We start from the raw sequence: 23700 nt of genomic DNA on the forward strand, positions 1-23700 counted from the left end.
TTTGCCAATCTTTCAGGCTCTTCTCTTGGGCAGTCGTCGTAACGGTTCGGAAATTTATTTAATTAATTGGAATCACTATTCAGCCGTAAATAAAAACGACATTTATATTTAATGACCAAAACACATTAATAACATTTAAATTAAGTATATATTCGTAAAAAACACGATCTGTTTACAATATTAAAGAGTTTTTATAAAAAAAAGTATTTGCGTCATTGAAATACAAAAAAATGTAAGTTGTTTTTGTATTAAGCTAGTATTAATTGATATTTAATTCCAGATTGTCCAAAACATCCTGTCCCAGCTTATTTTTAGACGAGATAAAAATTAACAAAACAATTACACGAAATTATTGATTGCAACTAGTTAGGCTGATCAAAGCTCCAACTACTAACACCCACAAAATAAGTTTTAATGCTATTAATTAAGTTAAACCAACTACTACAACAAGCAACAGGAAAATATTAAGATGGCCTCCAAAGCCTAAATAAGTATCCAGATAGTATACTGACGATAGACTCTTCGTTAATTGACATTATAAATAAATGTCTACCAATTTTTGAAGTTGTGTTCTAGTCAAAGGCTTCGTAGGTTGAAAGTACATCATTAATAACCAATGTTTAAGAATCGAAATAATAAAAAATAGCGCGTGGAGTCCCTACGCGCGGAAGAAGTGAAACTCTGTAATGTGGAAATGAAAAAAAGGAAGGGGTAGAAATATGTAGATTTTTAGTGAAATTATATTGTTCTTTTAGGATAAACTTTATTAACATTGCTTATTACGCGCATGCAATCGAGAACCACGCAATCACTCTCACTTTGTCTCTTTCTATTCCCCTATAACGAGACTCGGTGTCCCCCGAAATGAACTGTGGGACGCAAACTTGTCCCGTTTTCAGAAACAAATAAAATTAAATTGAAGCAGAATATAAAAAAAACCGTACCAAGAATTTTATTCAAATGCGTTCTTTTGATAAATATTACTAAACATTTTTGTAATCTACCTATATTTTGTAATTTGTTACTTTTAAGCCAACTAACTTTTTCTCAATAAATAACTTTAAAAGGTGTGTTTTTTAATCAACTACTTATTATTTTACCTAAATAAAACCAATGTCCTGCTTTGACTCAAATAATAAGTGGTCACTTTATTCATGCCACCCATGGTTGCGTTAAATGCTTAACGCAACCTGGTTGCAAGTGGCATTAGAAGTATCACTTCCAAAAAACGCTTTAATAGTATAATGCGATAAACGTACGTTAGCATCTATAATAGCTTACAAATTGGTAATTACTTAAGATTATATGGCCCTTAATGACAATGAGATCTTAATTATTTCGTTCATTGTGACGCGTGGCTGCTGACGTCAGCCGATCAAGTACAAAATGAGTACAAATTACAGAATGTGTGTCTGAGTGTTTATTAGAAAATAATGAGGTCGCAATTGATGACGTTCATATAGGGCTGTCACTATGGAATAGTTTTATACCAGGATATAATTAAATAATTAATTATCTATGAGTGTTGCGGGGACATAGCAATGGAATATTTGGATTGCAGTTCATATAATAAATTCCCCTGTAACTCACAAGTTAATGTTATAACGATTTGGATTTTTTCCACTTTTATACTACCTTTATGTAGCTTTAAATTTTCAAAATATTCTGATTATATAAAGATATATATATATGTCGCAGAAACATCTAACATAAAAATATTTCTTAAAAAAATTAATTCCTTGCCATATTGACAGTGTGAAGAGTGACAGAAAGTGGAACTAAATTTAAATTAAGAGTCTAGGCAAATAATGAAACGTCATCGATCCAAGTCATCTGCCAAGCTGTTTCATCAACTGGCTAAATATATTTAAGGCCGCTTGTTAATCGATGTTAAGTTAAGAGGCTAGACTGTTGATTGAAGGGCTAATTAAGCTATTTGGCGTTGACATTGCTTTATAAAGATACGGAATCATTAAGAAAATTGTGTTCGTTATATTTTTTTGTAACAGCAAGATAAGCTTGCTAATTATATTCGTATGCTTTTTATGTCGTGTGAATTAAGATGCATATTGAACTTATTGATAACATGCAACATTAACAACACGACTTGGTCGCGTGATACTCCCAATCCAACTCCCAAAAAGGGAGAGTTCATAGGAGATTGTTAATATATATAAAAAACAGGATTTTGCATGGATCTTGTTTGTCATATAAATATATCTACAATAGATTATATTATTCAAAAACATTCAGTTCTTTATGAATAAAAGAGAATAAGAAAAACTCCTATTCATAGAAAACGTCAGTCTTTTGTTAGAGAACGTCAGATTTCTTAAGTATCATTCCAAATTATATACCCTGAAAAATTAATCTTAAATTAATCTTCCGTAACCAACAATTAACAAGTGAATGTCATGAACGTGAATGAAACGATTAATTAGGTTTTCTATGGTATTAATTTAAATCTGCGGTTTCGTTTCAGTAATTATACCTTATACCTATTATCATCACTTCTATAAAAGTTGTCGTTTTGTTTTTAAGTATTCATTGTAACAGCTAGTGAGAATAAATTTATGCGCGAGCGCATGTTCGCCTTTCAGGTCCTCTCATTAGCGATGGACTTGCCTTTTAAAAAGACCACCAGCATAGTCGAGAACAATGTATATGCGGTGTACTCTCTGATTTTAATTTATTAGATATTTATTTTAAAAAATATATCTTGTGAAATTCAAAAATGTAGTAAATTTTTATTAAAAAAATTACAAAAAATAAAACAATCCTGCACATAATATAATTATTGTGCATTTTGAATGAAATTTATGTTGGTTCATATTTATAATAATTAAAATATGTTTTTTTTCTAAATGAGTCAGAGAGTACATTTCGCAAAAATAAAAAAATGTAAAGATGGAGTCAAAATATCAGACGTCTTTTAATATAATTTACGCAAATTTATTATATGAATTTATAATAATATAGGTTTTTTCAAGCATACATAATGTAACATAATATGCAGATAAAAATATACTCCAATTAAACACTTAAAAATTTCTCTCAAGTTCATATAACAAGAAATCATTTTGCCCGAAGCCTATAATTAATAAGTACTTACGTTTTTGACCTTAATGAATTCATGTAAATAAGGTTAATTTAAACACATGTCATAAATTTAAATAAATATGACGTGAGAAAACATAAATTTAATCAGTTTATACATTTATTGTAATTAGCACCAGAAATGACAAGAGCGATATTTGTTTTCTCCTATCTATACGTAGTAAGATACATATATAAATACACATAGTATATATTGACATAGCTTCACAGATTAGTAAATACTATTCACTGTAAACCAGACTACGAAGTTTGACAACAATCTTTCTGAACACGATTTTGTAAACTTATCTGAGCGTTAGGCTAAGCCCTGAGTTGGACTCCCGTATGTCAAATGTTTTAAATCGTTTTAAATCGTCTCGTAAAAAACCAGGTATATTTTAGGTTTTAGAAAAATAAAATAAATCCTTTAGATGCATTCAAAATGTCACTTAGCGCTCATACAGTAAATAATCTGCACATATATGCTTGTAAACAGATGATAAAAATAATTCAATATATAAAGGTAGATGTGTGTGCTGGTGTGGAGGTAAAAGGTAAATAAGGTGGATTATAAAGCTGCGTTTTGAAAGCATTAGTATGTGAACTATACTGATTGTTTAACGACGAAAAAGCAAATCCAAAGAACTGACAAATGTATTTTCTTTAAACTAAATGCCTTAATGCTTCATGTTATATTTATTAAGTATGTCCTTTTGCGGAATAAATCAAACAAAATATCGTTTTGCTCCAAAATCCAAATGTAAATTTGTGTTTAATCATTTTTTGTCAATCTCATAGGTATATAGGTGATCAGCCTCCTGTGAATAATACACGCCGTCGACTAGAACAGCTCTTCATTGAATACATTCAAGTGGAAGGAGTTGGTACTGGCTCACAGAGGTGAGAACATGTGGGGCCGAATTTGCGCTTTATACAGTATATATATATCGATACATTTTGATGATTAGATTTGCTATTCACAGCTAATTAAGTGCCAGTTCAGTTTCTTCATATTATTAACTTTCTAAATAATTGCCAGGAATATTTTTGTTTAATTATTCATATCATCAGAAAAATATTCGCTAAAAAGTGCTTGTATGAAAAAAGCAGGTATTGTTTTCTTGACTCATCATAAGATCTTTGAACATTGTCGACTCAACTTAATGAAAAATTAAATTGTACAAATATTCTATAGGCATTCAAGTGCACAGGTGCTATTAAAAGATTTAAGTTAGGACCTTCTTAATACCGGTGACCCCAGAGTTGGTGCTTTCCTCGCTCAACGAGTGAGTATCGCAATACAGCGAGGAAATGCTGCCAGCGTAAAAGTTGCCTTATTATAAATTTTTAATTATCATTATTACTATGTAGGTTTTGAAAATTTTAAACATTAGAAGTAGCTAAAATATTTGTAACAATACTAAATATTATATAACCTTTGATCAGAGTTAATGACGTAAATCCCAACATTGAGTATGTTAAAGTGGAATTACATTACAGTGTTAATAAAGGTCTCAGACAGAGGCAAGGGTTATCATGAAGCGTCGCCGATGTTTATTTCTATAAATAATCGTACAAATCCGGGATAATAGAGGTCTAGAAATAAATAAACAATATGATGAACAAATAATATGAGATGCCGATAGGAAAAAGGAAATACGATGCTAAGAATCAAAGCAAATCGACTTTTAAGATGACATTCTTACGGTAATACAATAGAGTCAATAGTAGATTCGGAACCGAATTTAATCGTTTATGTAATTCAGAAAATAAAGAAACATGATAGACACATTACAAAGAAAGATATATAAAAAACACAACATATTATTATAGACGAGTCTTAACATTTAAAAAAGTCTAAAAAGAAAAAGGTTAAAATGCACGGAGACGTAAACAGGTATTTATAAATAGACAAAAGACAAAAGAATTACATCAAAAGCAGTAAGGCACGAAAACAAACTTTGTAAAATTTTATTATGTGATAAATAAATATTATATATATATATATATATATATACACAGTTCCCTAAACGGACTTAAAATACAAGCTTAATAAAAGAGAATGCTATTTATTAAGCTTTCACATTTATCTAGTAAGAATTTGAATCATAAAATCATAACTTCGTATAAGGGGCCAATACTCATCTTATTCCATAAAAACAATTTACCGAGAAATCGTTGAGCCAAAGCATGTTGCTGGATTGAAAAGTAGCTTCCCGCAATAACAAGTTTTTATTACCATTACATGCTTCATACATGAGCCTTTGGAATCAAAATTGCAAAATTGATTTATCAAGTTATAGAAAGATAGAGACAGATTCAGGCTTTTTATCGGTAAACATTACATTCTCTGACGCCATTTTATAGTACCGTAAAAAATGCTTTTCCAATTCACTGCAAAAAAGAAGATATCTAGATGACTGTAACTCTCGACTCCAGATGGAGGCCTCCGACTGATATCAAAATGACTACCAACCAATAATTCATCTAAACAGATTTCATGATACATGGCAGTGCAAAGAAACATAGGTAGATTATATAATAAACAAATTATATAACAAACTCTAGCTTACAGATTACCAAAACAATCAAGGTGGAAGTATTAAAAATACTGTCCTGCTGAACAAATTTGCTCTGATTAAATTTAATAAACAGCGCTGACATCACCTCCCATAAAGAGTAGTTGAACTAACTGCTATTATTCGTGAAGATTAAACAAAAACAGGGTTTACAATGACTCTGTGGGCGTGTGTGGGTAGTCGTAAATGGAGACCTACGTAAAGAATGAACTAGAGTCTAATAAGAGACACAACGTCAAAGTATCAAAACGGTGTTCAAAAATAGCGCAAAGTTCAAAATAAATGATCATGTTTTAATATTGTTTCTAAGAACATATCCTATACGTCTTAGTGAGGAAATATCAACAATAATTATTAATTAGTGTTATGTAAAGGACCTGGGGCATCCCAAAGTTTAGCACGAAACAGTTCGTATGTGAGTTCATTTATCGTATAATTTAGGACAACCCTGATTCTCCGAATTTTGTTACTAATTTTAAACAAATTAATTTGTTGATCCTTTATGACTCACTATACTAAAATTCTTTACTGGGAATTGCCAAGCTCAATGGATCCTCATTATTAAAATTAAAAGAAAAAAGTATAAAATGCGAATGTTAGTCTAGAATCTAGATGTACTTTTTCTGTCAATAATAAACGCATCCGAAAGCGAAGCATCCGCATGTGAAGCAGTGAGAGAAGAAAAGAGAAAAAGTAAATTCGGAAACGATAGTCTCTCAATCTCATCCATAGACTCTAGCAACGTTTTCGTTTAGAAATCAAAATTCGTCAAAATTTCGTTTATTGCCTATGTGACATGATTTATAAATCAAGAAATATTTCAAAAATACGACGCCCTTCATCTTGAAATTTATTGTTCGTTTAGGAATTGCTTTTTAGCAGCTTTTTTATATTAGGTACATTGTTTCTCTACCTACTGCTATAGTTCATTGATCTACAAAACTGGGTCAATATTTTAATACAGAGAATGTAAGCGTTTATGATTTTCGATAAGAAATATTCAACAGACAGACCACGTGGTTCTTAATATATCAGTCGTCGAGGTCGCGAAACGAATTAATTTAATTAATTAATGTATATTCTCGTTGATATGCACACATAATTGCAAACGAATCCTTGTAATGTCACTATGTATTAATTTAACATATTTTATGGAACTTTCACCGTGAAAGTTAACTTTCAATAATTTAAAAGTCGATCGATTTTTCACGATGTAATTATTACATGAAATGAGAAAGTGTTGTATATATTCAAATTCAAAATCATTTATCCATAGGTATAAATGTAAATTTATTAACGTCAAAATATTAATATATATGAAATACTTCTAATTTTACATTTATTGTAAATCAAGGGCGTAGAACGGAAGAGAAGAAGTGGCAATAAACTGTTCGACTCTCTTTAATTGCCAAGTTTTTTGTTTTACACAACGTTTGTAAGGAGCTGCAACCATTACATCATATTTCACATGACATCATAGATAAGGAATTAATAAATTAATAATTAACAATCTTAAGTAAATAATATGCAACGACATCAGTCCTGTTCTATAATCGCTTTTGTTGCTCCGTTGCCTTAGTTATATTTAACTGGATTATTATTGTAGAGTTGTCTGTTTAAGGTCATACCTACCGAGGAATGTGTGTGTTTATGTGAGACTCCAATACACTCATAAAACGTGATTTTTCGTTGGAGATTGGTCAAACAGTAAGATGGATTGTGTCGCGTGTCTGTGATTGCATTTAAGTGGCTGTTAAATAATCACATTAGCCGAAATGTCTTTCGTTATCGGGAAAAAAAATGTTAACTGTTCTGGTACTGATGAAAACACAGATTCAACGTTTAGGCATATGGAAATATACAGAAATAAAACTTAGCTAAAAGTCAGTCTTTCAGACGTCAATAAGGTATTGAATTTTGAAATAGGATTGTCATATTTGACATAAGAGAGTCATTTTTTGACATACAAGAGTCATTTTTTAACATAAGATAGTCATTTTTTGACATAAGAGTAATTTTTACATAAGAAAGCCGTTTTTAGATATATGGGTAATTTATCGAGACAATTTAGTTATTCTTAATATAATCTTTTTCACTTAAGAGAGTAATTTCTGATATAAGAGAGTCAATCGAGCTAAGTCTCTCTTTCTTTCTAAATCCTTCCCTTGGCGAAAAGTGAGACAAACGTATGTAAAACATACGTTTCGAAAGGACATAAGTGATTCATGCTAAGTGCTGATTGAACTTAATCTTATGTATTAGAGATTGTTCACATTAAACAATGTGATTCGTGAGTGGTAAGAAGGGCAGTGGGCCATAGCCGGCTAACGGTGAACGCATGCGTAAACGCATACTGTAACTTACGTTTATAGTATGCGTAACTGAGTCTTACAATCGATAGTCAAGTCAAAGTACGATTTAAGCATATAATGACAGTAACAATAATGTCATACTTGGTATAAGCTAACCCTATATTGACTCTCTTTAGAGTCTGTAAGTCTTTATAGATTTCACAATTCTTGATTATGAAGATAAAATGTGCGTCATTTGAATTTTGCCGGCAACGCACTTGCGAGCAAGGCAGCGTGAGTGTCCATGGGTTTTATATTTATAATCCTTTACATATTACTATGGTGAGCTGTTAGTGTGTGTCTGAAAAAATCACCTCAATAGATTGTTGATCTAGCTACTAGACAATTTAGGATTTTTAAGTAATATACTAAACTACATTATGGAGTATCATTCTCTCTTAAATTGGCAGCCCATGTCAGAGCCGTCAGCAACCAAACAACTGGAGCGGACTATCTGTTTCCACCGGTTTCTTTCCAGCGCCTCTCTTATAGTGTACAGGTCTTTCCACTTGATCGGTCCATCTCGTTGGTGAACGGCCATGTATGTGATCTTTTGCCTTTTGTGTTACAAACCACGATCTTCTCTACTTTTTCTCCAAATTCTCACCGCCTTTGCGCATTGTATGGCCGAAATATGGAGTATAGACAACTAGAATTATATTTTGCATGAATTTTCAAATGACGTATTTCAACGATAGCGTTAATAATTTAACATGAAAATTTATTATGATACATATCCAATGAATCAATTCAATTCAATTGAAGTACCACCAATTAGTGCACCGATGTAACTAAAACAAATATGAATCATACGAATTCTTGTTTTGAGTAATTACGAGACGGATTTAACGGCATTTACATTTATACGTCATATTTAGTATTTATAAATGTTATAGACGGACCAAGAGAAACTATCAATTATGGAGTTCACACGAAAAACACATTATATTATATTTTTGTCACCATGTATTTATTTTGACGGTTCCTATTATTTACCTACACCTATAAAAGATAGATAAAAAATGTTTCTTGTATCTCTTCTTTTCACCATCCAACTTAAAAATTACGATACGTAATTAAGATGTCATAGCATTAGTGTATGTAAAACGTCGAAATCGAAATTTGCATATCATTTTCATACAAATTCAGTTTTCGACTTTCTACGTTTTTTTATAAAATTTCTTAACTAGAGTTTAAAATATTTTCTAATCATGGGATGTAATCAGAATAAATGTATGAATTACCTTTTCATGAGGTTGTAAGGAGTGTAGTTATTTTGTATTAAAATATAAGGTTCTTAAATAAATAATTATTCCATTAACATTTAACTATAGTAGGTAATGAAATAAAATTCTCAACGGATGTGAAGTGAGCGGGACACAAGATAACATCTCTTTTCAACAGCGTTATTAACGATAGTGGAACAAAAAACTGTTGCTACATGGTTTGAATATAAAAACCAATACATTTAATTAATTAATTGAATGTACGTCTTTACACGTTTTTATTTTTAGTGCATAGTGACGTACGTAATCGTTCTGTAGACGAAAATAACAATTGATTGAACTTTAGTATTATATGGACTATGGAAAAGTTAAAGGGTTTTTTGTGCAATAACAAAACAAAACGAGAAATTAATTTCTTAAAGTTTATTCAAATCGTTTAAATGTTGCATAATTCAGAATAGTGTTTTGACGTTATAATCTCTAAAACGATAACTGTTCTCTGATAAACTTGTATTTAATTATAACTACTTACAATACCTATTGTAATCTATCAAAAATAACAGCGACACTTTCACTAGTATTTGAAAGACTCTTTTAAAACAACTAAATTCAGGTATATGTCAACAAATAACTAATATATTCCACATAATTTTTTATGTATTTTGCTGATTATTATTTTCGGACAAAGCCGCGCGCAAACATCTAACCTTAGCTTAAATTATTAAACCAAACATGTTTCTTACAACATTTCGACAAGTTGCTTACGAAATTTGCAATTCAATGGACTTTATTACCGATTCCTTTGTATCAAAATTCTTTAAATACTTAATGGTTATCGATTTTTTGCTAACGGAAAATTTATATATTAGTTACCTTTGGTTGTACTGGTGGTGGTTCGGGGACGTCCGAATCCCATTCGGAGCTCAGATCATCACTAGAAGCTTCAGTAAAGTCATCGTTCCATGGCACATCCAGTAGAGCACTCTTCATTTGATCATATCCTGGGGACATTGTTGGTGGACCATAACCAGGGGGCAATGGGCTGGATGATCTACAGTCCTCACAATTACACGGCTTCGGTCCGAAGGTTTCCTTTACTTCATCCTTTACATCTGCCTTGGAATTTCTTCTGTCTCGTTTTCTTGCTGTCCTTGGCGAGAGTCTGTTTATACACTGAGGTGGAATGTAATATCTCGTTGGCTCAGAGGCTCGTCTGCCGGAATCTGGCGTTTCTATCTTCACAGGCGATAGTAGAGACATTTTCTTCACTGGCTGCTGGCGTTCAGCTCCGTTAGAGTCTTCGGACTCCATTGTATACCGTATAATTGGGATAGTGAATGTGAATGATTCGGGACACTCGGGCATATTGATCACGGCACACACAAAAGGAATGTCAACGACATTGTATAACACATTTATCACGCTATAATAATTTGTGTACTCATTTTTGGTTGTTGAAACACGAGCGACAGTTAGCCGCGGGTCTTGCCGACTGCGCGTGCGCCAACGACGCGCTGGAATTGTTGACTTTTATACCACGTTGACTTAAATAATTTTAACCTTTATTTTTTGCTGTATAGGCATCTTGGAACGGAGGTAAAGGAGAAAAATTCGTATAAATAGTTATTACCTAAGCAAGGTCCGTAATGACGTACACTGATAACAATTTCCCTATTGTTGTCGACATTATTACAATGTATTCAAATAAGTTACCTCATTACAATAGTACAAGTACCTAAGGACTAAATTATCTGTCATAAGTAACTCATATTTCATTCTTAATACAATATACTAACCAAAGTAGTAGAGCGATTGCGATACTGAATAATGCCACATGAACTAGTGACGTCAAAATTACTCGGTGATTAATTACGTAATAATTAGTTTCCATAATACCAAGACCGTTATAAGTACCTACTGATGACGCTTAGTATTATGACCGATATGTAAAAGCTTTATTTTAAGAAATGATACTATTTTCTAAAGTAATTTTAAGTGCAGTATTAGCCCCTGAACCCTGGATGTGCACTAATAATTGACTCAAATTTACGATGTACCAGTAACCCACTTGCCTAAAGAATTGAACAGGCGCAGATATATTATATTTCTTCCAATAATTTAATTTCCAGTTTGAGTCAGTAATTATAAAATAAATGAGCATACTGCTTACTGCTCTAGACTATTTGTGTAAGGGTCCTAGAGGTAGTAAGAACCTCTGCATACATATCAGTCCAAAGATTTCTTGTATGAGAACTTAATATACTACTACAATAAATAATTAATTAATAGTAGATATGCTATTCTATTCATAGTCTAGTTTTGAATGATTTTCATTCATGTCAAGCGATGCATTAAATAAAAAATGTTACCTCGAAATTCTTCGTTACGTAAGAAGACTCCAATGCCGACCTGTTGCATTATAATTACATTTACAACGCATTTTAACGGTAATTTTATGCAATACAAATCGATTAGATATATAAAGATGTTATTTATTTGTTTGCAATATATCTTCGAATAATTTTACATATAAAATAGAGTCGCTTCTAAATTGTAGATTTATATACCTACGCAGATTTGTTATTCAGTTTTCTTCAGATAGTATTGCAGGAGAAAGGTCTAAGTATAATTAAGAAATTAACTATACAACCTAGGTAGTCATGATATGTCTATGCATGTATTTTAAAAATATTCTGAAAACAATGAACTGTTTATGAAATAATGTGTCTAAGAGTGAAAAATATTTTAACTGTAAAGTTTAGGTTTTTAAATTAGTTTATTGCTTTAGTGCTGTTTTTGTTTAAAAAAATTACAAACCGCCAAAGTAATCTGTAATAACTTACGATCTAAGCACTCATATTTCCGTTCAAAACTATACTAGTTCTTGTATATGCATCAAATTATTCTAGGACATATATTTTTACAAATAAATCAATTATTAAATCGTTTTATAGAACATGGGGCAGACAATAGGCTCATGGCCTAGCAATAGTGTGTCGGCCTTTTTAGAGGCTTATAGAATCTTTTGAATTGAAAAATGCGTAGTAACGTCTACAAATATTGTTATAAAAATACTTTTACAACGTCACATTGACGACATCGTTTGGCAACAAGTAACAGGTTTCCATTTTAATAATTCATACTTTTAAGTGAGTGGAATTGTTTACTGATGGTAATTTTTCAAACATTTACGTTTTAACTCTTTGTTTTTCCTACTTATCTTAGCTTCCGGGTTTAACAGTATGTAATCCTTAAATGCGACTCTATATACGGTTTCGATGAAACAAATAGTCAATGATTAAATGTGTTTTTTTAAAAACATGTACTTCACTGAGACTAGTAAAATAAATATTTATTTATACTTTATTACCTTATTCAAAAACAAGGATGATACGTATTAATTTTTATAATTCGTCCCATTTTTAACTAGCTATGCAGATACTATCTTTAGTTGACGATGTCCAAAAAAATTAAACCGGGAAAATGTAATGAAACATCGTTTCCGGAAAACAAATGCATGAGTAAATAAAAAAAAATTAATTTGGAATCCCTAACCAAAGACGATATATTTGAGGTAGTCTGTAGCCAGTACGACAAAAAGCCAGTTTCATATAATATATGGACCTGATATTTTAATTAAATTACAACGTGTTTACAAATTGCTTTGCTGAACTTTATCCCCAGCAAATTAAAAGCCTTTATTTGATCCTAATAAATAAGGCACCAAACCTAGTTTTTAAAGCAGCCCAAAATTAACTACATCAAAAAATTATACATGTACCAACAATATATGTAAAAACTCTGAACAATTAACACTTGTAAAATTAAGCGATATAGAGTCACCATATTCGTAAGCAATAATAATTCCAATCTTCTCCACTCGTTACAATTCATACACACTTGAGCAATTTTTATTGCCTTCATATCTTCGATGCGACATTTATTTTTATACATCAAGGAAGTGATGACACAGAACTGGTTTATCAGTTGGTTCGTCTCTCGTTTATGGAATACGAATAAAATGTCAAACCTAGAAATATAAGTAAAATAAATCAATGGCGCTGCATCGCTTTTAGTTCTGGGCCTCAGATTTCTATATACGTTTCATGATCATGTCAATCTGATAGTTAAGTAGGTGATCAGCCTCCTGTGCCCACGCCGTCGACTTTAAGTAAGGCAAGCCTTTACTCACGATGTTTCCTTCACCGTGCGAATGTTTAGTGCGCATATAGAGAGAAATTCCATTGGGGCATCGTTGGGGATCGAAACTAATACCTCAGGGTTGAGAGTCGCAAACTAAAACCACGAGGCCAACGCTGCAGAAATAAAAGTTCGAATCGATTTAACAAAATAAAAATATACGAAAAATTCTTATGTTAGTTATAACTTATAATAGTAGCACTAAGCCCAGGGCGTATTTGGAAAGTATATCTCATCGTTGGAGTAATTTTGTAGTAAACTAGGCAAATTGTAAAAAAAAAACCTTACGAACTGTCATAAATTGATGATTGACTTGACATAACTTGTGTAGAGTGAATGTCTTAATCTGCCTCGGGTGTTTTAGAATAAAAAAATTAAGTCCACTTAGTATCTAGATTTATAAATGTCTCTACAAGCTAAGAAGAGCTGTTTTGCTCGTAAATTGCTGCGTTTAGAATGCTAGAGTAGACCATTTATTTTGTCTACGTGATGGACCCTTTATAAAACAAAATACCAACTGTCCTTAATATACTGTGCTATGTAAGAATGCAAGGCAGTTTTTATTCAAAAGAACATTTTAAGAAAGCAGGGAAAGGAATAGTGACGTGTTTATGACGCAAACGGGACGTGCGCAGGATTCGTCACAGTTTTTTTAAACCCATTGTGCAAACTTCAATATATTAAAATTAAATACAATAAGAACTACATTTGTTTATATGAATGTTTTAAAGTTCACGTCAATTGGCTGAATATTTACATGGTTAAAGAAAATAGCTGTTAAACCAAGTTTTATAATTTAATTTGGGACCATGAAAGTATGAAAATCCTCGAAAGAGGAAAAAACATGAGATAGAGTATGTATCATGACCTCTTTTCAAAACCTTAACTGAATTGAATTGCTAAATTACAAACTAATAAAAATATGTCCGTCCTTGTTCTCCTGAAATGGTAATTGCTTAGATTTAAATGTTCAAAGTGGTAAGGAATGTTGATTTATTTATAGAAACTAATTAGAATTCCTAAGCCGTGGAGAAATAATGCAAAATTCATTGAAGCTCCTCGCTTTGCGTCAGACATTGAACCTGGGTGTATAAATACGTCATGATGCCTGTAAAAGGTTTCCTCTGGCTAACGGTGTACGCTCCTAATCAAACGATCGTTATTTTAGATAGGTGTATTCCCATATAAAGCATTGCTCAATAGCTTGTCAAAGTACCTTGCAACTGACGTCAATCAAACAAAAAATATGTGTTAAGTCGAAAAAAACTTTGAATTAAGAGACTCTTTATAATGATTCCTTAGAACAGTGATGCTTAACCATTTTTGTGGCCCACCATAAAATAAATAAATAAATCAGTGGCGCTACAACCTCTTTATGTCCTGGCCTCAGATTTCTGAATTCTTATGAATTTTACAATTCAACATTTAATATAAATAATTCAATTGTTTACTTATGAAACTGAAATGGTAGGTTTTAGTAAAAAAAAATACTAACCACAACAGCAAGTAAGTTTGCAAAACATATAATGAAAACTGAATTTCAAATTGCAAATAACTTCAATAAATTTTCGAATAACGCCACTTAATAACAATATTTGCTCCCTGTGGGGCGTTGGCCTCATGTTCCGAAACACTGCGTTAGAAGGTTTAATTAACACGGTTTAAAATTTGATGTGTCGATCTCTCGATCTATGGAACCTTCGTCTCTTATGACGTACTGTTTTTCACTCTTTGATTTACACCTTCGTTATCGACACGAAGTGCTAAGTTATAGAACGTTTGTGAACAGCCAAAAAACACTCATCTATATATTTTATGTGTTATTATGCAAATAGTTATACAATCAAATAAATTGGAAAACTACGGTTCAGTTCCTATAATTAAAAATTATTCTATTTACGAGATTGCCAAACAATAACGAGCCAAAAACACAAAACAAAAATCTTAATTAAAAATAGTAATTATAAATTAATTTAATTAAAATGTGACCGTTGTAGTCTTTGTAAAAATTATGAATGAACTTTTGAATATAACTAGTTTTATCGTCAGATTTTGCACAAAAGCGCCATCTATACGCGACAGTTTAGAGTATATTAAAAACTCATGCGCACTTTAACACAAATTACTGATGCCGATTCAGCCGAAACATTTTGCTACTAGATGGCAGTGCAGACAAAAACGATTCATTAAAAAGTTACGTATGATATAATATAAAACTTGGATAACATGGATCAAATTTTAAATGAAAAAAATTATCAATTATTCTTTATCTCAGCAGCCTTTAGATGGTCAGCCTTCGTATTGATTTCATTTGTAGGTGCGCACACGGGTAAAAGGATCCATTGGTGCAATGTCGGGATTCGAACACACGGTATCAGTGTTAAGAAGCGCCTAGCAAATACCGCTCCCAAATTACATTATGAATCAATTCAGTCATTTTGGAACTTCCTACTTACAAAGTCAATTATCTCATCTGAATAATGTTGGTACAATTACATGTCAAATTCATAATGTCCTATAATCCTCCTTCGGTTTTGAAATCGGTTAAAATAACCTGTCATCATGACCTAATTTCTATTTTTGTACGCTTTTTGATGTAGCGTCGTTTGTTTAAACGACATATTTCTTTATATTATAAAAATAATACTATATTACGGGATATCTAAATATATTATATCCTTTTCCGCAAATAAAATATTTAAATACATATACGAACATGCATATTACATATTGTAAGCCGAGATGAAGTTATGTAATAAAATGTTTAATTATGATTTCCGTGTGCCATAAAATATTTGTGACATTTTGCATTTTTTTAAATTATAGTGATTATATAGGTACCGGAACCATTACCGATTTTTAAAATCGCTTATTAATATTCACCTGTCAATCACATATTATTTTTGCTTTCAAATTTTCACGTACGAAATTAACTTCAATATATTTTCTGTTTCGTCCATAAAACACAATTTTTATGGTTTAATTTAAATTAAGAACATGTTTACAATAATGACACGAGTATCGACGTCATTAAAAAAATTACAATTTTACGAAATATGCAATAATGATGTTTGCATGCCGTATGCCTCGTAATTAATTTAATGGATTTGTTAAATTATCGCGATGTCGGAATTCAAGACTAAATACTTGTTATAACAGCAAACATAAACGATAATGAACTAAAAACCAAGAAATTATTAGATAAATATCTAATAATTTCTTGGTTGGTTAAATAGATGTTTTAATATTTTTATTGATTATTTCTTTAGCACAACGAATATGTTATTATAAATTATGTATATATAACTAGAATTAAGTGTAAAAATTCTCTTACATACCTTTCTCAAAGTCCTATTCAAATCATTCGGATTCGGTAGATAAAAATCGACAATGCCCAACAGGCAGTCATCACAACGGCACACATCACTGGGCAGCGACGACATTGAACCAAAACTGCTGCAGCTGTCTAACGAATCCGTCCGCACCAACCTTCCGGTGCTTAAAGCTTCCATTTTGGCCACTAATAGCGACTCCATTAGTGATCTAGGTCGGGCGGGAGATCGCGAGCGTCTCGGAAGATCGGGAGACAGTGTGCGGTCTAACAAATCCGGGGACAGCGGTCGGTGGCGCGTGAAGTCTAAAGATATGTCCGGCGATATCCCACGATGCCGGGATAAGTCCGGGGACATTTGAGGCACCAAATCTGTTGAACTCGCGCGCGAGAGTGGCGGAGTCACGCTCCGACAGTGTTGAGATGTCATTTTGGTCGCCCGCATTGGTAATGCTTTGTGAATACCCAGAGGTTAACTAAACCCAATTGTGTATTTACCAAATATTTCCTATAAAGCCATTTCGAAGTACTAAAGATACTGACATTATTGTACTACGTATACTTAATGGCTGGTGATAAAATTTACTGCGATTCATATTCAAGACACGGCGAAATATGACCTTCGCAAACCTCAGTGACGCGTTATGAAAGATTAAGGATGGCAAGGAAATGTTTCTATTTTAATGTTACGAGGAAAATCGTTAAAAATAAGCAGTTGACAATTAACCTTATGACTTTAACTAATTTTTATTCTTATCAAATTTATTGTGTATATCTGAAATGATACATTAATTTCGACAGAATATAAATAATAATCCTGACCGGAAATACTTTATTGATCATACGATTTGGGAACACTGTTAACATAGTGGCCTAATGGTGTGTTCCTCATTCTTGAGTTCGTACGTTCGAATCGCGGCTGTGCAACAATGAAATTTTCTTTCTTTATAGAAATGCGCTTATGCGCAACTTGCTTCTACTGTAAAGGCAAACATCGGTATGAATCCGGTTTAGCTCTCACACTACCCAAAAACAGTGAAATGTATCTGGTCTATAAAATAAAAAAGTACGAAGAAACACCATGATGGCTGGAAATCTTCCACAGTCCGTTTCACAAGGCATTTTCTTTTGCGAACTAGCGAACTGTGGGATCGACTACCGGCGGGGGTCTTCCCTGAGAGATACGACCTCCAACAACTCAAAATTCCAGCGTACTCTGATACTAATACTATAAAAAAAACTATGCTATATGAGTCCAAGAGCTATTTCAGGTTGCGTGACTAAATTTAAAATTACTCAAAACTACTCATTTCGTTCTAACTTGAGCGGTTAGGTTAGACAAGTATACATTAACCACTTGAAATCATTTTAATGAATAAATAAATCATAATTAATTAATCTGTCAACATAACTTAATAGCAAGAAACGAAAGAGTATTTATTATTATTTATTTATATAATGTATACATAATTTTAAATAGAAAAAAGTTGTAGTGAAAACAAAAACAGGACACAGTTTTTCTATCCACCATATGATGTCCGGAAAAACTTTCTCCAAGAAGGGGTAAGACAGTTACTTTGACAGATCTTTAATTAACCAAGCATTATGGTCACTCTACATAATTCTAATTCTGTGCTCGCTGGGTGGGCACCGGTGTTAGAAACCACCCGCCAAGCGGTAAATTCATTACCTAGTTTATTAAATCTTCACTAACTACTTGACATCGACCATCGTGGGCTTAATAGACGCAGTCATGTGAACCTTGTTTGGAATTTGGACTAATTTGTACTTTGAGATTGACAAGTGGATTTTAGATGCCATTACATCATTTAAAACATATCGAGCTATTACCACGACTAAAAGGCTTCAATAAGAGCTTTTCCTACTATGATTGTGATATTTACGCATATTGATAATATTATAGTCAAAACCGTTTACGATATTGTTAAGTACAACATAACGGCTATATTGACCAAAATCAAAGGTCCCGGTTGAATTCTATTGCATAAGGTTCTTCAAGACGTCATCGGCTGTTACGACTTTCGGTTTTTACAGCCGAATATGAGTGGTCCCTTTTTTATTTGGTTTTTGTTTAGCAACATCGTTCTATTCAGTACATACATATTATATAACCCTTAATGAATTGTATCGATATTATTAATAAGAACTAACCTTAAAATGTAATGCAAAAAAATAACTAAAATATATATTTAAAATGATTCCCTTTAGGTTAGGTTCCGAAAAAACTGGCAGCGTTCCACCTTTGAATAGCTAGACTAATTCTTTGTCCGAGGTAGCTGCCAGCTCTTCGGTCTCCAGTGATGTCGACTAACCTTTTTGATATTTCCTAGTGTTGCCCAAAATCGGTCTTGGTCTTGCAGTCTTGGTCTTGTTCTTGCATTTTTGCAAGACCAATACCAATACCAAGACCGCCTTATCGTAGCAAGACCAATACCAAGACTGAAGCCTGCAAGACTTGAGCAAGACAATACTTAAGCCTGCAATACTCTTGCGTCTTGCATTTTGGACAAACTGAGATTTGGGCGTTATCAAATTTTCAACTTTATCACTAGAGAAATAAGGTTCAAGGTTGATTGGGAAAATGTGACGTTCTGCGAATAAACTGTTGGTCGGTCGGTGTATTATATACCTACATATTTGATAATTTACCGACAAAGACGCCGCGGCTTGCAACAAGTGTATCACAGCATTTGACACGCTGTCTCGATAGTGGGTGATTTAAACAAATTTGAAACGTGGAAAAACTCCAAATATCATATTGCTTTGCTTGCGACGTCATATTGCTTTACGCATTTGGTTTTAAAATCACACATTTCCAAAAATCGAGATTTGCAGTGTCGGTTTATCAACTTCTATCGTAGAGTAGATACTCTAGTAGCTAGTAACCTCCATAAAAACAGCAGGCAACGTATAGTTCCAATAAAAAAGGAACATAATAAACAATATTATTTGCATAATTATCTACACTTTATTTTTGCGTAGGCACAAAACCTATTTGATTTTGATTCTGATACTTCTGTTTTTTAATCTTTCAAAGATTTATTCTATCTATCAAATAATGCCGCATTTTTCTTTGTCGGTCTTCGGCTTGTGTGCTTATAAAAATATGAGTTTTTATTTCAATATCAGTCATTTCTAATTGAGTTTCGCTTCGAGTCTATCTTATTTATTATTCTCACCCATTTACCTAGCTAGGTACTCTAAATTCTTATTGCTTTCGGAGGGAATGTTTACAATTTGACATGAGTGACGAATAAATAGCAATAGGCTAATAGGTATTTGCAAGTCTTGCGAGACTTGCGAGACTCTTGCTGCAAGATCAAGACCAAGACCAAGACTGAGAGCGCAATACCAATACCAAGATCAAGACCAGGTGTATTGACGCAAGACCAATACCAAGACTGGTCTAAGTCTCGTCTTGGTCTTGCATTTGGGCAACACTAATATTTCCCAAAAAAGTCTTATAGCGCTAGGACCCACCCTGTCTCGACACCGAATGGGACAAAATCATATTCGGAGCCTAGACCCCTGTATTTGCAGGCTTTATCTTTTTCAGCCGCATCGTTCTTTTTTAGTAAACCAGTTCCTTTTTGAAGGTTACAAGTAACGCAAACTAGGACTCATTTCAAAATAATATTTAAATAACTTTATTTCTCATTACAAAAATGTATTTCATTTACATGAGGAACGTAAAATGTATACGAGCGAGATACACGTCGCCATTAGCCGTCCCAAATTTAGTCTACTATGTTCACTCAGCATACATTTTTATAATAGAAAACCTCTAATAATAATTATCCATGTTCGTATTGTAATGCAATTTAGTAACTTAACTGGAAAATTAGTTTAAAATGTACTCTTCAGTAGCATTATTTTCTCAAAATAAACTTAATAATTAATAAGATTGAATGATATACCAATCGCGATACAACTTTTGGAGTCAAGGCCTGAGATTTATGTATCTATCCCGAGATCATTTATAATTGGCAATAAGATTACACTTCGCGTGCCTTACACACATCGTCGACTTTTTTTGGCTAAAGGAGGTTCACCGTAACAGCGAGTGTTAGCACGCAAAAACTGAGAGTCCAATGGTACCACCGGGAATCGAACCAACAACCCGAGGGATGACTGTCGCACATTGGCCAATACTACTTTTTAATATTACTATCTCTATAAGTTAAGCACGATAAACCAGTCCTGACCCGAAAATCGCCTACTTGTGTACTGACACAAGGGACTGCCCTTAAAGGCCGGCAACACACCCGTAAGCCTCTAGGCGTTGCAACCGACGATGAGCAGCGGTAAAAAGTACAAAACCCACCTGCATTTCCCACAAAAAGTGTCTTTAATGACGCATTATTTAAACAGGCGTAGAAATGTGGCCGACATTTACCCAGCTGTACATTTTCTACATTGGTACATAGGATGCCGCAATGTATGTAATGGACAGATCAAATAAATTCATAGTAAATGTTAATAAATTTATTCAAAGTAATTCCAAGTATAAAGTCGGCAAATCCTGAACCATTTCTGATAAAATCACCTCATTGATTATTTATACCTCCTTAGCTATGCTTCGCTCCTGGTATTTCTTGTTTTGTCGCTCATAAATAAAATACCGTATATGGGTTTATTTTATAGCAAGGTGAAGAAAACTGTCAGATACTGGAAATCGAGGGAAAAGATAGAAATATTAGCACCTTAATAAGGATATAGCGGTAATTGGTTTTACATAAAACTTAATTTATTATGCCGACTGTACCTGCTGTAACTGAGATTTTGTAGATAGATAGATATAATAAGCGTTTACTATATTGCAATGTAATTCACAGTTAATATGGTTGGGAAATAGAGACGCAGATTATGTGGTTTTAATAAAAAATCCTGCATTCAAAACTTTTCACAAATTTTTGGTTCAGAATTTATGAAAATTTATTCCACAATAAATCTATATACCAAAAAACAGGCTAGAGTATCTAATTTAATAATGATTTTAATATAATTAACCAAAATGATCTCGATTTTATGTTTTATTATTAAGAACATTATAGTCTGTTATCCACAAGCGAGATACCAATAATATCAGGCGCAAAAGGTAACTCAAAATATATTCAACAATTAGTTGCTTCTATGTGCATCATTATTCTCTAAAAACAGACTCTTAACACGCCACCAATTAAATACTAAAAGACGTGGTGTACAAAAATCCGCTATACTAATGAACTACAAAACAGTAAAAAACATAGGAGGACACGAATGCTTCTTGTCTGAGGGACGGCTCTGTCACACGCTGTATATCGTGTATTTTTACATCAATTTATTTTGTATATAATATTTGTTTTATGAGTTATCCGTCACCTCACGTCCGCCGATCCACAACTGAGCGTTTTTTAAGGCAGTTTTTGCCACGCACCACAACTTTGTGGAACCAGCTGCACTGAAGCATTTCCAAACCAATTCGACTTAGGGTCCTTCAAGAAAAGAGCGTGCCAATTCTTAAAAGACCGGCAACGCACTCGTGAGCCCTCTGGCATTGACATGTCGTGCTCCCTGTATAAAATAACCTAACCGTTTAGGATCCCTTATGAATGGATATCCGTTAGTTAAATTTACCATGAGACGTCGCAGTTTTGATAAATTGGCGAAAAATTAAACATTTATCGTACTTGTTTATAAGTAAATTATTGGAGATAAAACTATGTAATGGTAATGTTGGTCACATAGTCGTCATAAGACCCGAAGATTGGATTGACATTAGACTCGTGCTTGTAAATTACACGTTTAGTCTTTAGGTCATTCTGGTCTTTAGGTGAAAGAAAGCCATGTCTTAAGAACAAAAATTCATCACTACAATCAACACGGACATCCTATCCTACCTTCATGATGAATTATCGCCTTAAATCCCAAATAGAAGTATATGGTACAATCATTTAAAGGCTGCTAATAAAAGAGCTATCTATTAATTTCTATATCAGCCATTTCCCAAGTAAAATAAAGAGTAAAGAGGTCCTAGGTTCGATCCCCGGCTTTGCACCAAAAGAATTTCTTTCTATGTGCGCATTTAACAATTGCTCGTACGGTGAAGGAACATCGCGTGGAAACCGACATGGCTTAGACGCAAAAAGTCGACGACGTGTCTCAGGCACTGGAGGCTGATCTCCTACTTGCCTATTACATTTAAAAAATGATCATGAAACAGATTTAGATTCAGAGACAGAGGTTGTAGCGCCACTGATTTATTTTTATTTTTTTCCCAAGTAAATAAAGCTTACTAAAAACGAAACGATTATGACCACACACGAGGTTAAGTGGACTATATTTAAAATATACGTAATTGAAGTTTTACAGATTTAACTGATTACATTTAAAAAAGCAATTACGTATAAAAAGACGCATACGTGATCGCAACTAAGGGGTTTAAACAAAAACAGTTTCCACGTCGTGTTAATGAGCAAAGGTATATTCAGAGAATCCATCAGTTCTTATTTGCATATCGTGTAATTACAAATCGACATGCGCAAAGAGGCTCCTCCCACGAGATGCAAATTACGCCCCTCTTAACCGTGCTTTATCTGCCTACATCTGTTTTGGTGTGAACAAGTCAAGAGCTTTTATGTGTTAAAGCGAATAGTTATTCTATATTTGGTTATGGTTGTGAATTAATAACTGAGAATTCGGAATTAATTCCGTGTTTAACATTTAAGTACTGTGAGCACATCTGAAAGAATGAAATTAACGAAGAGACAATTTGAGGCAGGGCATTTGAATTCAATGTTTGTCGAACGTTGTTCGGGCACCTGGAAGTCAGTTATCGAATACGGAGGATCAATAGAAAAGGAGGCATACTCGCTACCGCACCAGACCCAATCTAGAGAAAATAAAGTCAATTTTTA

The 23700-nt window shown here is 33.0% G+C and overlaps 1 protein-coding gene across 4 annotated transcripts in view; it reads right to left on the reverse strand.

Annotated features, from left to right (window-relative positions):
- LOC111002571 (inositol-trisphosphate 3-kinase B) overlaps positions 1 to 23700 on the reverse strand; it is a 56759-nt gene that overhangs the window by 15875 nt on the left and 17184 nt on the right. The window contains exon 2 of one of the 4 annotated variants that reach the window (XM_045628767.1): positions 16791 to 17236. In XM_045628767.1, the coding sequence (XP_045484723.1) occupies positions 16791 to 17228 (438 nt within the window). In that variant the 5' untranslated portion in view covers positions 17229 to 17236. Of the gene's footprint in view, positions 1 to 10125; positions 10764 to 16790; positions 17351 to 23700 lie in introns of those variants that run through there. The other 3 variants (XM_045628765.1, XM_045628766.1, XM_045628764.1) reach the window with 3 other exon arrangements.

The sequence above is a fragment of the Pieris rapae genome, chromosome 6 (assembly GCF_905147795.1).
Source record: "Pieris rapae chromosome 6, ilPieRapa1.1, whole genome shotgun sequence".
Taxonomy (NCBI): domain Eukaryota; kingdom Metazoa; phylum Arthropoda; class Insecta; order Lepidoptera; family Pieridae; genus Pieris; species Pieris rapae.